This window comes from Lissotriton vulgaris, chromosome 12 (genome assembly GCF_964263255.1).
Source record: "Lissotriton vulgaris chromosome 12, aLisVul1.2, whole genome shotgun sequence".
Taxonomy (NCBI): Eukaryota; Metazoa; Chordata; class Amphibia; order Caudata; family Salamandridae; genus Lissotriton; species Lissotriton vulgaris.
In genome coordinates this window covers 119,108,407-119,124,247 of record NC_141700.1, presented here as the reverse complement: position 1 = coordinate 119,124,247, position 15,841 = coordinate 119,108,407, and the positions used below count along the sequence as shown (strand labels likewise).

The following is a 15,841-nucleotide window of genomic DNA, read 5'->3' as shown; positions in this document are numbered from 1 at the left end:
TTGCGAAAGTTATAACTATTAGCATTGTAAATGACAAAGCTATTAATTTCGCTATTTTCAAAAACAAAACATAAATAAAAAAATGTGTCATTTACAATACCAATAGCTCAAACTTTTCTAATGCGAGACCTATTGCATTGCAAATGCTTGTTGCTTGTTTGGAACACTGACATTTGTACTGATGCTCCTTTACAGGTGAGAAGTTCGAACAGCTTCACATCGCCCCAAGTAGCTGCAGTGCACATCGCCCTGCAAGTCTCACCAGTTTTCACCTAACATTTCCCCCTGCTCACATTTCTTTTGCATCAGGCTTGTAAATATGTGCAGAAGATCCCTATGACCATGAAAGGCATATACTGCCAGGTGCACAAAGTATGAACAGAGACCCCTTGATTACACCACTGAACATAGGGGATTAGCACTTGCTGTCTTCTCTGTCACAAGTCTCTTCTTAAAAAACTTTTTTATTGTCCTCATACCATCATTGTATGCAAATAACAGCCTGTAAGCCGATCTGTACCTCCCCAGGCTTTTGCTATAGTTCAATAGCCCTGTGCTCGTGCCCATCCAGTGCCTTGGTTACACGATCCACGCAGGTGTAATCATAGGACTGATGGGGTTAGGTTTTAGGTGCTTGTAGAACCGCTCCAGTTCTGGGAAGCAGCCCAAATCTTAGAATGTATATTGGTCTCCAAGTCAGTATCCAATTTACAAGTTCTTTTTACTGCTAGTAACCAGTCTATCCCAAGGGGTCGGGCAGCTTTAATCCATGTTTTACAAATGACTCGCCTAGTGAGAAGAACTAAATAAAAGAGCAGAGCCTGTTTGTCACTGTTAAGGGGCCTGCTCAGGTTATCTTCTACTCCCAGCATTATTAATAGTAGGCTTATTTTTATGTTGGTACCTAAGATTTCATTTATAGTCTTTTCCACTACAGACCAGTATTCCTCTGAGGGTATTCGAAAAATATATGCCTGTCGTCGGCACTTAATATGCCGCATCTGTGTAATTTAAGGGGGGCATCTGTAACAAACTTTGCTAATTTGCGTGGTGTCCAATAAAGCCTGTTAGCCGTAAAAAAGAGATTTATTTTTAGATTCGATGGTTTGTCTGTTTTATAGAGCAGCTTAAAAGAAAGATGCCATTGTTTTTTTAGCTCAGAGATCTGCATCGCTTCATCCCATATCTCATAAGGGGCTTTAATTTTTTTCTACTCAAAAGTCAATAGTGTTTTATACATCCACTTACTTCCTTCTTCATTGTAGTTTTGTTCTGTAGGTTTTTTTTCGAACTCCCAAAAGCTTTCAGTTTCATGCCTATTCGCCTCCCCCCAGGACTTCAGCTGCAAATACCAGCACTCCGGCGTGCCAAGTGAATCCCAAATTGCCCGCCCCCCAAGTAGTATCCGATTCCTAATAGGTTCCTGATCCTTACCCACAAAATTAGTGCTGCCTTCAACGTCTTTAGTTTTGCTTTTTTTAAAAATGTCTTTGCACCAAATTTAAACAGAAATCTTTCCCGCCCCACTCTTTAATCATCTCCTCAAGTAAGCCACCCTGTGCCCCGGTGTACATAAAAGAACTCTACAATTTTTAAACTGGAATGCCATGCAGTATAATTTTAAATCTGGTAATGCAAGCCCTCCATCGGCTAGTTTACATTGCAATTTCTTCCAGGGCATACGTGCTCCCCCATCAGCCCAGACAAAACTGCCCAGTTTGCCCTGTATTTTATCTATTAAGCTGCTTGGGAATGTGAGAGGTATACAATTAAAAAGAAATTTAAGCTTCGGCAATATCGCAGTTATCACGTTGACCCTTCCATATACCGTTAATGGGAGATTTATACACCTAGTTAATATTTTCTCAATTTCCTTTGTAATTCTCTCAAGATTACTTTGTGGAATATCCTGCAATGAATTGAGAACATTTGATTCCCTAATACCTATTCTCTTTCTGTACACTCCCCCTCCAGTCCGGGATGTTATAGCACATAATCTCGGGTTTCTCTCTATTTACTAGGTATCCAGACATGGCCCCATATTCTTCTGCCAATTGCTCTACTCTTGGGATTGTTGTTGCCGGTCTGCTGTATAAATAAGTTGCCACATATAGGGCAATTTTTTTTAAAAAAATTTAAAATTTAAAATGTATTTATTTAATTTTTCCCCCCAAACGTTCCTACACGAAAAGCCTTCACTTGGTTATCTTGGCGAAGCGCCTGGGCGAATGGCTCGAGATAGATAGATAGATAGATAGATAGATAGATAGATAGATATATTGAAATTGGACAGCCCTGTCGCTTCCCTCTTGTAATCTTAAAACTCTTAGTGAGTGCTCTATTTAAGAAAATCCTTGCCATAGAGCAATTATACAGTGCTCTTGATGTGAGTAAGAAAAAAGGCCTGAATCCCATAATTTCAAAAACCACCCATAAATACTCCAGGCAGACTCGGTCAAACGCCTTGCTGGCGTCCAATATGGCCACCGCCAAAGGAGCAGATCTCTCTGCAGCTATATCGATGCATCCTATTAATTGCTGGGTCAGCTCGCACATTTGTCTCCCAGGGATAAACCCCTTTTGATCCTCCTTTATTAGCTTAGATATTACTCTAGATAACCTTCCTGCCAAAAACTGACAAAGATCTTATAGTCCGCATTTAACAGGGATATCGGCCGATATGATTCCGCCTTAACAGGGTCCTTAGCAGGTTTCGATATCAAAACTATAGAGGCTTCCTTCCAGGACTCTGGGACCTGCGCTTCCCCTCTACATATCAAGTTAAACACATTCTCCCAGACAGGTAATATTTCTTTTATTACCATTTTATATGTTTCAGATGGAACAGCATCAAGCCCTGCCGCCTTCCCATTTCTTGATCTTTTAATTGCTCCCTTTGTCTCTTCTTGTGTCATTTGTGCTTCCATTATTTCTTTTCCTTCTTCGTTCATTGCCGGAAGGTCAAGCGAGCTAAGCCAGCTTCTCACCTTCGCAGGGTCAGAAGTGATATTTTCAGTTTAAAGTTGGGAGAACAATACTACTATATGTTCCTGCATGGTATCCCAGCTGCCAAATTCTCTCCTGCATCCCTTTTTAGCTCCTTTGTATAGTTTCTTGATCTCACCACCCTTGCTTTCCAAGCGAGCAGAGCTCCTGCTTTTTTACCATATTTGAATTCGTTTATATTCGCTGCTTGCCATCTTGCCCTACACTTTTGTTCTAACCTTATTTTAAATTCTAGTTGCACCTCTTCTAGCCTCCCTTCCATCTTCAATTTTTCCTCCCCCTCGCTTATAGAGTACAGAGCCTCCTCCAAATTCCCACTCTCCTTTTTCATATTCTCTAGTTCTGTCCGTTCTTTTAAAGAAGTGAGGCTTTTTAAAATTCCCTGTATATATGCCTTTAAGACATCCCATACAGTACCCGGGGGGTTGGGGCAGTATCTTTGTTAACAAAATATTTGGTTGCTGCTTCCTTCAGAGCTATCTCTTCTCCATCTTCCAAAAGCAATGCATGCTTCAGAGTCCATCTCTTAGGTGGTTTTGGTCCTGACGCTTTCACAATTATCATTACAGGTGAGTGATCTGCAATATTGGCAGGGAGGTGTTTAATCTTTTTAATATTCGTTGCAGAAGATCTATCGGCTAAAAAATAGTCCAGTCTAGAAAAATTACGCTGCTTTTTACTGTGGTACGTGTATCCCCTTGTCTTTCCCTTCAAATGTCTCCAGACATCCACTAAGTTAAGGTCTTGTATCATACTTTTCAGGGCATTTCTCATTCTGGGAACATATACACTCTCTCTTCTTGTGGAACGGTCTAGCACAGGATACAACAGGACATTAAAATCCCTGTCTACAATTACAGGAGCTGAAATTGCTGCCATCCTCAATTCTAGTTCTACAGTATGTTAAGGGTTATCCTCGAGAGCTTGCTTTTTTGGGTTGAATGTGTTAAGGTGGACAAGAAGAGACTTGGGGCACGCAGGAACGGGGAAAAGAGTGCTTGTTATAATTTCAACAATAAATCTATGCTTTGTTCAGAGAATTGTTTTTCTTGTGTCCTGTACTCTAGGTTAACACGTTAGAAAAAGGTAATCAGTAGCACATCTTTCTCAGTATTTATCTTAACCTTTTTATGATTTTTTCCGTTTCATTTATTTAGTATGTGATGCATTCTTACAGAAAGCTGAGCGAAAGGTGTTAAATTGAGTGGGTGGCTGATTTATTGTGCCTAATTCTTGTCAAGCCATATCTTCCTAACCATATTTATATCTGGTTTATTCTTGTTGCTTCCAGCTGGTATTCCTCATCGACTGAACCTCTTCTACTTGGCAAATGATGTCATACAAAACTGCAAACGTAAAAACGCAATTGTTTATCGAGAGTCTTTTGCAGAAGTTCTTCCGGAAGCTGTGACCCTTGTAAAGTAAGAGAAGCATTTCTCATGCGTGTTCAAAGGAGCACAAATGAAATGATGTGGTGGAGCTTAACTGTGGGTGTAAATGATTGTGACTTTATTAACACTGTCTGGAAAGTCTTTGTTTATGTAAATTATTGTGCAGAACGGATAAAGGCAGCAGCTTCATATTGATCCTTTTTTGTATATTTCAGTTGGAATGGGTATTGTCTCCATTTGCAGAGCTTGTATCAAGAAGCTTTAAACTTTAAAAAACGTGATGCAGCATTGGCCAGTAAAATCTGAGAGAACTAAGTAATGGCTTAACACTTAACAAAGATATACAATATGGCCAGTTGACCTAATCGCCCTAGAAAAGCCTGTTTTGTAGTCAAAATAAGACATTTTGCATTCATAAGTGACATTAGAGGCTTAATAGATGATGCTTGTAAATCATTCTAAAGTTGACAGATGGCATATATAAAAGAAGTAGTGTTGGTTTTTAATGAAGTCTAAATGTTCGTCATTGATGTTCATTCCTTCAACCATACTTCCGAGTTGTGTTTTCCGCGTTTCTCAAATGAGGATTACCAATGCACCATCTCTTGATGTTACACAATTTATTGCTGGATATCAAAAGTGCTGATTTCTTTGTGTTGCCTACCAACTTGTTTGCAGCACTCTGGTGTTAGGTTACACCAAAGCCCTCTAAATGCTAATGACTGTATGATCTAAAATAATGGTTGTAACGGCATGATCAGTCTGAAAGCGAACTTGCCTAACCTAGGTGAACAATTTCCTCCATCAGACAAATCAGCAGTATATGAGATAAATGTAGTGTGTTTGAGTGCTCGATTTATCTTGATCATCCTAGAGATGTGACCCTTGTCGGCCAATTGAACTTAAACCCACTTAAACCCAGGTGTTCCAATGTAATGCATGTGTGGCACTTAATGGGGAAGTAATCCCAATCGTGACAGTTTAGACCAGCTATGCTTAACATTTTGTCTTCTGTGGAACCCTTCTGAATCCTTTCTGGAATCTTGGGGTGGGGCTGCCTCAGAGTCGTTATTAGGAAGGCGATGACTCCCGGACTTCGACATCTCTATTAGTTAAACATCAAAACAATACACAAAAATATAAAAAGAAATATACACCAAACAAATGCCTACAGGTTTCAATATTTTATTTCATTCACAATTAAATATAGAAAATTTTCACATTTTCAGTTTTGATTTGTGTACTCTTATTACTTAATTTTAATATTTATTTTGTAAAACAGTTGAGGATAACCTGGGTAAACCTCACGGCCCCCAGTGGTCCTCCAAGCACAAATTAAGAGCCACTGACTTGGTCCATAAAATTGCTTTGTCCACTCAATGGAAAGCTATGAAATGCTTTATGATGCAGGCAAACTGACTACATTAAAAAAAATATATATATATATTTTTTTTACTTTAACGAATCTTCATTGAGTGCCATTATATTATGGGTTGTGTTGCTGTATGCTATGCAAGTTTTACGCATACATGAAATTAGATTATTTGATTTTACCAAGGTATTAAGTTGATTTAGTCCTAATTAATATAATACCTAGATTTGCTGCCAAGAACGGCACTACTTCAATAATCGGTAACTTGTGTAATATTGCCTTTTTTGTGTACTATGTGTAAGATAGAGCCCTTCCAATATGGGTCTCCAATGAAAAGGAATAAGGAGTGGGTCAGTAAGGGTAAACCGAATTTAAGATTGACCTTTAAAAGGTGATTTGGAAGACAATTGAATCCACGGGAGCCATCAGATTTTGATATTTTAACAATGTTACAGATCCTGCTTCCTTTAAATACAGCTGTATAGAGAGTTTGAAAATAAGAGATTTCTCAATCTCCCAAGTTATATTACGATTTAATGTTTGCAACTCATTAATTCTGATCAATCAAGTTGTCCACATCGATCACGTATTGAGAGTTCAAACTATTTGTGTATTGGGTAAACATTTTTAACAGCCAGTTGTGCAAATGTCAGTTACTTTTCACTATTGCTGTATTGTATAGGCATTCAGTGTTTCCATACCCATTTGTAGTTTTCGTAACGTTTGTGTTAAACTCTTCATTATTAGAACCGTTGCAGAGTTTTGCGATCTACTAGTAAAATTTAATATTTTAATATTTGTCTCTGGGTTGCACTTTATACATGTGGGACACGGTAATTCGCAATGATGTTCTAAAAAAAAATGTGATTAGTCTCTCTCCATCCGTTTCTTAAGTTTGACTAAAACGCTGTTAGACCAAAAGATGCTTTCTAACTCTTGACAGCCATTAGTATTACCTATTTTTATATAAAACTAATATCTAGGAAAAAATATTTGCTAAATGCAGACTTTGAGAAGAATGATTACTCTGTTACCATTCCAAAATTTCAAAACTAGTAAAATATGTGATGTGGTCATCTAAAGCAAGTGTAATAGAGTCCTGTATTTCGTCTTTTAGAAAAATTCATTTCATAGGGTTATTGGTAGAATGACTACCATTCAGTGATTGTTAATAGAGTATACAAAGCTTATTAGATTAAGTCCTTTAGTGACAGGCACTGAGAAGGTTAGATTACAACTGGGATGCCCCATATGCAATCTGCATAAACAAATGAAGCCTCATCAGTTAGATTATGCACCAAGTTTAAGTTCTAATAACCCACTAATGAAACGCGTTCTTCAGACCTCCAACAACCATATTTAGAGAAAATCCATTTTTTTTATATTTTGAAAAAACCTTGTTAACTGTGTGAAAAAAAAACAATAATAGCAAGCAGCATGTTCAATTTACCTGAACATCCCTTTCATTTTAACTTAAGGGCCTGAATAGTCTCAAGTCCCAAATGGAAACCAATAATGGTAAAATATAGGGAATTTGAAACACAAATTTTCCAGTCAACCTAACTCCTCAGTCCCCCCAATCTCTCCTACACCCACAGATTTCTCTTTAAGTACTTGAACAGTCAAAACAATAACCTAATATAATAACTGGTTAAATGCCCAAGTTTCCTTACTAGTATCCTCCTCTTTAAGAGTATGTGTGCTAGAACAGTGTTTCACAAGGCATTCCCTTGAAACACGATAACATTTTTGCTGCTAATATCGTTTAGCCTTAAACACAAATAATAACCAATGTATTATGCATAAGCCAGGAAAGGGAGTATTCACAAGTAGTAAATTTTATGTTTCAGACAAGAAAGTGGCAAAGGGAGTCACAAGTGCTTAGTGTCCTCAGTGATCACACACGAGAAACGAGAATGTGCATAAATGACCTATAGGCACAGTGAACACACAACTTTGAGCAATTATTTTGTTAGTCTTTACTTGTGTTGAGATTGGTTAAGGACATCAATGTAAGTTTGTGTGTGGTAATTGGTTAAAGTTTTATCCTTATTTATATTGTTGAGGTCTCCTCAGGATTGACAAGATGCGGTACACTTGTAGTTGGTTGACTGACCCCTCGCTTAGATCCTTAGTAGGACAGATATCGAAAGGTCTTAAATAATGGTCGCACCAAATGAGATAAGCACACTAACAAATAACTCGAACCCCGGGTCATGAGAGCGATTTCAAGAATAAGTAGGATAGCTTATCAGGGTTGCACAAGGTTCCAGAATTTAGCATCATGCGTTTATCATACGGCGAGTATTCTGGCAGCATCTGAACAAAAGTTACTTGCCTGTAAACTGTGGTTCTCCACTATTGGTGTCTTTCATAGATTCACATGCTTGAATATTCCCAGTCAGAGTGGGAGTCCCACAGTACATAAAATAGTAGTAAAAAAAAATCACATATATAAAAAATGTCATAGTAATAATAATAATACAATCGAATTTAATAATAGAATGCTTGAAAGTACCATATAACATTATTAACACATAAGGAAGCATTGAGGGAGAATCCCTTTACTGGCATATCCATGTCGTTATGATAGTCCAAAATCCAGCCAATTAGGCTGTCGCACCCTTTAGAACCTTCTCCTCAGAAGCTCAGCCCCTCAGATTTTCGTAGCACAAGAGTGACAAAAGAGTGGATGAGGAGAAGAGAGCCTCTGAGGGGAGGAAGGGTGGGTCGCATGTGAATCTATGAAAGACACCAATACTGGAGAACCCCATTTTACAGGTAAGTAACTTTTGTTCTTCTCCAGTATTTGGGTGTCTTTCATAGATTCACATGCTTGAATAGAATAGCAAGCAATAGCCAATATATCCATAAAAGGCTACAACTGTAATGCATGAACATATTGCATATTTAAACAAACCCTATTAATGGTACACTGATGCGAAAATGCAAAAAGCTTTCATGGCAGGAGGAGGGAAGCAACATAGGCTCACCTTACTTGAAAAAATTCAGAAGCATTGCTTGACCCACAGTAGTGTCTGCGCTGTCAATTACCTCCAGACAGTAGTGCCTTGTGAAACATACGTCTGCTGGACCACGTTGCTACTCTGCAGATCTGATAGAGAGGCACTCAAGCGAATTGGGCAGTGAAGTATGAAAACTTGTCGAGTGGGCCCTCACCGGAGTAGTTAAGGGCTTGCCCATCTTTGTATGAAAAAAAGAGATAGCTGATGTCAAACCATGGGGCAATGGTTTGTTTGGTCACTGGATGCACTAAACGCATACACAAGAAAGGTGGTCTAGCTTGCGAAGGCATCTGTCCGTTGTATGTAGAATTTAATAAATTGTTCGAAATCTAAAGAATGTAGAGAGCGCTCAGCTGAAGACTGAGGGTTTGGAAAGAAAGTTTCATAGGATGACTGGTTCATAAAGGTGAAAGTCAGATAGAACCTGTCGTATAAATAATGGATTGGTGCGCAGCACCAGAGAGTCACTTAAAAGTTGAAGTTAAATATATTTGATGGTAAAAGCTTGAATAGGACTCACACGTCTAAGACGTGAGAGCGAGTAGGAGAGAAAGTTTCCCTGTTAGAAATGTCAAATCCGAAAATGGATTGGTTCAAAAGAAGTTTAGAGAAGCTGTGCTAATACGACGTTGAGGCGCCGAGTGGCGGGGAACGCCCGATGGGTGGACACATCCTGTAGAGGCCCTAAAAGAACTTGCGTATAATCCGGGAGGAATAGAGACCTGAATCCATTATGGTGAAAACGAGAAGTGCAGCCAGTACTTTTCAAGACTAAATAAGAATAGGGCTGACTTTGCCATAAGGAGAACAGGTAGGGGTTTGTTCTGGTGTAGCGTGCACAGAATTGCTGCAGACCGACTCGCACCAGATACCAAACCGTTTAGATTTTAGTTTATATTTCTAAGTAGTGGAGGGGCTCTTGCGTGCGCCATCTGCGTCAACCTAGCTAACTGGTGACAACGCCAACCCTCGACAAAGACAACCGTCGACGAAGCTTTCTGTCGTCGTCAAAGTCCATTGTTGGACAAAGTTGATGAAGTAATTGCTGAATTGTAACTTCTACGGAGCTGTCCGCCGACGAGGCCACCGTCGACTAGCCCACCATCGACGCAGCTCTGTCGTCAACAAAGCCAATCGTGGACGAAGGCAATGATCGACGAAATACACGAAGTTTACAGTCTACGAGATACCACCGACGAGCCCACTGTCGACTAAGCCGACTGTCGCCAATGGGCCAATCGTCGACGAGGACAACTGACGACGAGACCACCGTCGACTAGCCTACCGTAGACGAGAGGGCACTGTCCTCACTGTCGTCGACGGAGGCCGTCGATGACGGAAACTTAGAAGTAGAAAATGGCCTTTAGACTCGTCAACACTCAACGTTGACGAAGTGATGACGACTGAGTCTTTCATCGTCGACGGGCGTGTCGACGAGCCCTTTCACGGACTGGCACCTTTCTAAGTGTAAAGGTGGCAGTAAAAGTCTGAAGACGCCAGAGACCAGGTCCCGTAGGCTTGGAGGCCAGCAGACTCCAAGGGGGAACAATATCCAGAGGATCCTACTTCATCCTTGGAGGCCAAGAAGAAGGAATCCCAGTTCCACACCCACGCTTAGAGAGGACTTAGCATGCCCAGAACAAACACTCACCATGTCAGAGACCGGGATGACCGGAAGTCTACAACTCCTGTAGCCACAGAAGGAGACGGACCTCTCTGCTCTCAAAGGTCCTTTGAGAAAAGGTTTCCACAGAACTTGCGACTACTCACCTGAAGTTCAGAAAAAAGACAGGACTATCGAGATGGGTCCTTAGAAAAAGGGCAAAGCTTTCCACAGGCGAAGCAGAGTTGAAAATAGACTTCTTTGAAGAAAAGTAAAAATACTTGCAGATTGTAGAAATCTGAAGAAAAAACTGAGCAGTGCTCAGGGAGACTCCCTTCATGCGACGTGCGGTAGAAAATCTGAGGGCCTAAGCTTCTGAGGAGAAGGTTCTAGAGGGTGCGACAGCCTGATTGGCTGGAATTTGGACTATCATAATGACATGGATATGCCAGTAAAGTGATTCCGCTTCCTTATGTGTTAATGTTTTATGGTACTTTCAAGCATTCTATTAATATTATTAACCCCTTGTATGCTGATGACGAACCCCAGCCGTCATGCACTACGGTGCTCGTGTGCGGATGACGGCTGGGGTTCGTCATGGCCCGCCCCTGTTCATTTGTTTACCGCACAGCGGCGGAAACGGGCCAGCAGCGAAGGGGTTAAATTATATTTTATTATTATTACTATGACATATATTTTTATATATGTGATTTTTTTTTTTTACTACTATTTTATGTACCGTGGGACTCCCACTCTGACGACTGGGAATATTCAAGCATGTGAATCTATGAAAGACACCCCAATACTGGAGAATCATTCCATGATGCGAGCGCAGCCCATATTATTTAAAATGCTTCAGTGTGCTGTTTATGCAGATTTGGTGCCTCTGGTTTGGGGCACTTGCACATGGGAAGGGTAGGTGGAATAATGCAACCAGTCACTACCCGCAAAGTGAGATTTAAAATCTGTCCGGACAGGTCTAAGTGATGCAAGTAAGTTTTACCCAAATTTTACGGTAACAGTTCAGGGTTGAGGCCTGCAAGCTCCACTCTTTGCCCTCTTGTAGTTCTGGCAATTGCTTTGAAGAATGAAGCCTTTGCACCCAACCAGTTTCGCCATTGTATTGACAATTGATTCAATTCAATACATCTTTATTCAGATATAAAATATCCATAAAAGCACAGGTCAAATACCAGCAAAGATGCATACATTTATAAAAATACACAATATGTAAAGTAATAGCAGCATAAAAGCAATAGACAAGTAGGGTTTTTGGTGCGTACCAAATAACAAAAATATGTGCATTATAAAAGAAGACCTAATGTGCAGGGCAAAAACTTTATAAAAAACACTGACCCGATTAGAGCTTATAGCCCTTAACAAATAGCATCATAATACAGTAAAGTGCAATCAAATGTGTACTGTAAGGAAAAGAAACCTGGTATGCAGAACAGCAACTTCTTAAAGAACACTGTCCGGGTGAGAATTTATAACTCCTATCGAATAGCAGCATGTTGTAACATACTGTTTCCTTATGTAAAGCGCTCGGATACCTCCGGGTCAAGCCAGCGCTATATAAAACTCAAATAAAAAATTGATGTAATAAAGTGCAATCAAGTTTCTACAATACGCGGTCGGGAATAGTTCAAAAGGCACATAGATGAGGAACGTCAGAACTATCAAAACAAATTAAACTAAATATTTTAACTAAGCAACGGAAATTAGAAACTATGGGGAACAGCCATTAGTCGGTGCTCATTGAGATACGTGAACGAACTGCCACTTTCAAAAACGAACTCACAGGGAAAACCAAGTCATCTCCCTTCAGTTTAAGAATTTCCATGTAGGCTGCTCTATAAGGTGATGGCAGTTACCTTGAAAAAAGGATCAGAAATTGTTTTGAATATTTTTGTCAATTACTAAAGAATAAAAAATGTAGCATTGATTGCTGTGATTGCCACAAGGGCAGGGCATTTGCTCATGATTAACATTGAACCATAAGGGGAAGCAAAGCAGATATTTTAGAGTGCCAGCCCTAAGACGAAAAAGCAATCTTTTTTTCCCAGCGACCGATGTTCTTTTAAAGATAGCTGGATGCCAGATGTGATGGGGGACAAGTTGGGTCCATCAGGGACATATACCTTGCAACGGACTATTTCGAAAGCTCTGTTACAAATCTTGTGTTACTATATTGATCATTAAGAAACTCCTGGAGGGATTTTGTATTTATATCCTCCATACCACTTGGATTTAAAAAGATATTTTCAAGATTCACACTGATCAAATTTTTTCTAACCCCGGCGAGCCAGGGCATGTCTCCACCCCTATCACATTTAAGACGATCAACTATTATATCTCTTGTTAAGGTCGTTGCCGGGTTTTGCCAAACTTTTAGCCAAAATATGGCTGGGCGAGCCCTGATGTAATCTGCAATGTAAAACCATTTTAATTCCTTATGGCAAACAAAATGTGAGGAGGAAGTTGGAGCCCCCAGAAGTTTCCGACCGAATCTATTTTCCTCACCCTGGGTACTGCAGCATTTAGTAAAACCCCAGACTTCAGCGCTGTATGTTGCAGTGGGAATGCACAGTGTTTTATACATTTTGATTATAGATGAAACCACCTCAGCTCTTTTTGGTTGCGGAAGGCACATAATTGAATTGGTGGCTTTTAAAAACGTACTCCTGCTGTGTGCCACATGATCTGCCCAAGAGTTGTTGGCTGAAAATACTAACCCTAAATATGGGAAAGGGTAAGTGCGTGATTATCGTTCGGATCCTGAGGTAATTGAGTTGATAAGGTGGTTTTTGGGCCGCGGACCATTAAAACAGATTTTTTTAATAGGTACAAAGATCTTAACCGGTCATAAAATCCACAAATCCCCGAACTAAAGTGCGTAGTGCATTGGGTGTGCGGCCCATTAGGACGGCATCATCCGCGTACAGTAGGGCGGGGAATGTATTACCATTAATTCTCGGGACATCATTATTAAGTTTAGTCAGTACATTATGCAAGTCTTTAATATATTAAATAAATAGGAGAGGGGACACGACGTGCGGTAGAAAATGTGAGGACCTGAGCCTCTAAGGAGAACATTCTAGAGGGTGCTAGCGTCTGACTGGCTGGAGTTTGGACTATTCCCAATGACTTTGATATGTTATAAAAGTGACAAGTTTTTCTCTCTATAAATCTCTATTATTCAATGCAACTGTTTTTTTCTTACCTATACTATGGTTGTGTTATTGCTACATTGCTGTGTTATGTACCGTGGGACTCCCACTTCAACAACAGGGACTATTCAAGCATGTGAATCTATGAAAGACACCAATACTAGAGAACCACAGTTTACAGGTAAGTAACTTTTGTTCTTCACCCTTATCTGTCCACAGGTCCTTAAACCAACAAAATGGAGATTGGCACGGAAGCTGGAATATCAAATAACAAGTTTATTTATCTCTTATGAGTGGGACTACATCAATACAACACCCTCAGGTACTGTATGAGGTAGTACATGGAATACAGAAACCAGGGGCCTTATACACACTTTGTAGCGGAGTAAGCATGGAGACTCAAATAGAAGGTACACGCATACACAGGAATAGCTAAAGACTAACCTGGTCAGACAAATATCTCTTAATCAGCAAAGTGGGAGGGGGGCAAAACTGCTTCCATCAGTTAAAATAGCCTGACAGTTACATTCTAAACAAGCATTTGCAATGCAATAGGTTTCGTATTAGGAAAGTTTGATCTATTGGTATTGTAAATGACACATTTTTTATTTAGGTTTTGTTTTTGAAAATAGCGAAATTAATAGCTATGTCATTTACCATGCCAATAGTTATCTTTCGCAAATATGACACCTATAGCATTTGTAATGCAATATGTGTTCTATGTACGTGACTTACATGTATTGATATTACAAATAACAATGGTTTTTAATTTTTTTTAATAATTAATACTTAAATAAAAGTTATTGTAATTTATAATGGCAATAGCTTAAACTTTTGTAAAGAACATTTGTGAAGATTATGTTCAGTGTATTTTATTGTGACGAAAATCCAAGAACATATGTCAAATATTAACACCTTTTTGTTACATTTGTAATAAAGCTTGTAACATTGAGAGAACATATTTGAACCAGTTGTTGTTGAATGGTTGCACAGATTGATGCTGTGGTGGAGCTCAGTGATGTTGTGGCGGCGATGAGTGATGCTTGGCGTTCAGTGATGCTCTGGTAGCGCATAGTGATGTTGTGGTGCCCCTGAGTGATGCTGAGGTGATGCGATGGATAGTGAGGGCGATATACAGAGGGAGGGCGAAAGATAGAGGGAGGGCGAAAGATAGAGGGAGGGCGAGAGATAGAGGGAGGGCGAGAGATAGAGGGAGGGCGAGAGCTAGAGGGAGGGTGAGAGCTAGAGGGAGGGTGAGAGCTAGAGGGAGGGTGAGAGCTAGAGGGAGGGTGAGAGCTAGAGGGAGGGTGAGAGCTAGAGGGAGGGTGAGAGCTAGAGGGAGGGTGAGAGCTAGAGGGAGGGTGAGAGCTAGAGGGAGGGTGAGAGCTAGCGGGAGGGTGAGAGCTAGCGGGAGGGTGAGAGCTAGCGGGAGGGTGAGAGCTAGCGGGAGGGTGAGAGCTAGAGGGAGGGTGAGAGCTAGAGGGAGGGTGAGAGCTAGAGGGAGGGTGAGAGCTAGAGGGAGGGTGAGAGCTAGAGGGAGGGTGAGAGCTAGAGGGAGGGTGAGAGCTAGAGGGAGGGTGAGGGATAGAGGGAGGGTGAGGGATAGAGGGAGGGTGAGGGATAGAGGGAGGGTGAGGGATAGAGGGAGGGTGAGGGATAGAGGGAGGGCGAGGGATAGAGGCAGGGCGAGGGAGGGATGGAGTGGGGCGGGGAGGGATGGAGTGTGGGGTGGGGGAGGGATGGATGGAGTCGGAATGGATGGATGGATGGATGGAATGCGGGAATTGATGTATGGGGTGCAGGGATGGATGGATGGATGTGAACCTATTATTCCTTGTGGAATTAATAGGGCGAGCCCTAAAAAAAGTAGTTATCTCACTCCCATACATGAGTGGTAAAAGTGAGCCCCAGCGCCTTGACAGCCTGAAGGTGGAATGGGTGCTACCCAAACATCTGATAACATACCAGTCAGGCCGCAGCGCTGAGGGGTTGAGCTAGAAACGGCAAAAAAGAGAGGATGATGAAGAGATGAGAGAGAGTTAGAGACTGCCCGAACAGAGAGTCTGCGGGGGAGGGAGAGGGGGGGGCTGGAGAAGAGAGGGAGAGCAAGAAAGGGGTAAAGAACAGTAGAGAATGGTTAAGAAGCACGGGGCGAGATGGGGTTGCGAGACAAGGAGAACGAATTAGAGGAAGGCAGAGATTTAGGAATGAAGGGGCAATAGAATAGAGGCGGGGGGTGCTACCCAGGAAGTTAGCAGGACAAAGTCGGGCGA

General features: G+C 40.9%; 1 protein-coding gene across 3 annotated transcripts in view; it reads left to right on the top strand.

Moving 5' to 3' along the window:
* The window catches only part of RPRD2 (regulation of nuclear pre-mRNA domain containing 2), a 476,068-nt gene that overhangs the window by 130,371 nt on the left and 329,856 nt on the right, over window positions 1–15,841 (top strand). For all 3 annotated transcript variants that reach the window (XR_015302626.1, XM_086947466.1, XM_086947467.1), the window contains exon 2: window positions 4,298–4,427. Coding sequence is in view for 2 of the 3 variants with exons in the window: in XM_086947466.1 (XP_086803592.1) it covers window positions 4,298–4,427 (130 nt within the window). In the remaining variant the exon portion in view is untranslated. The remainder of the gene's footprint in view (window positions 1–4,297; window positions 4,428–15,841) is intronic.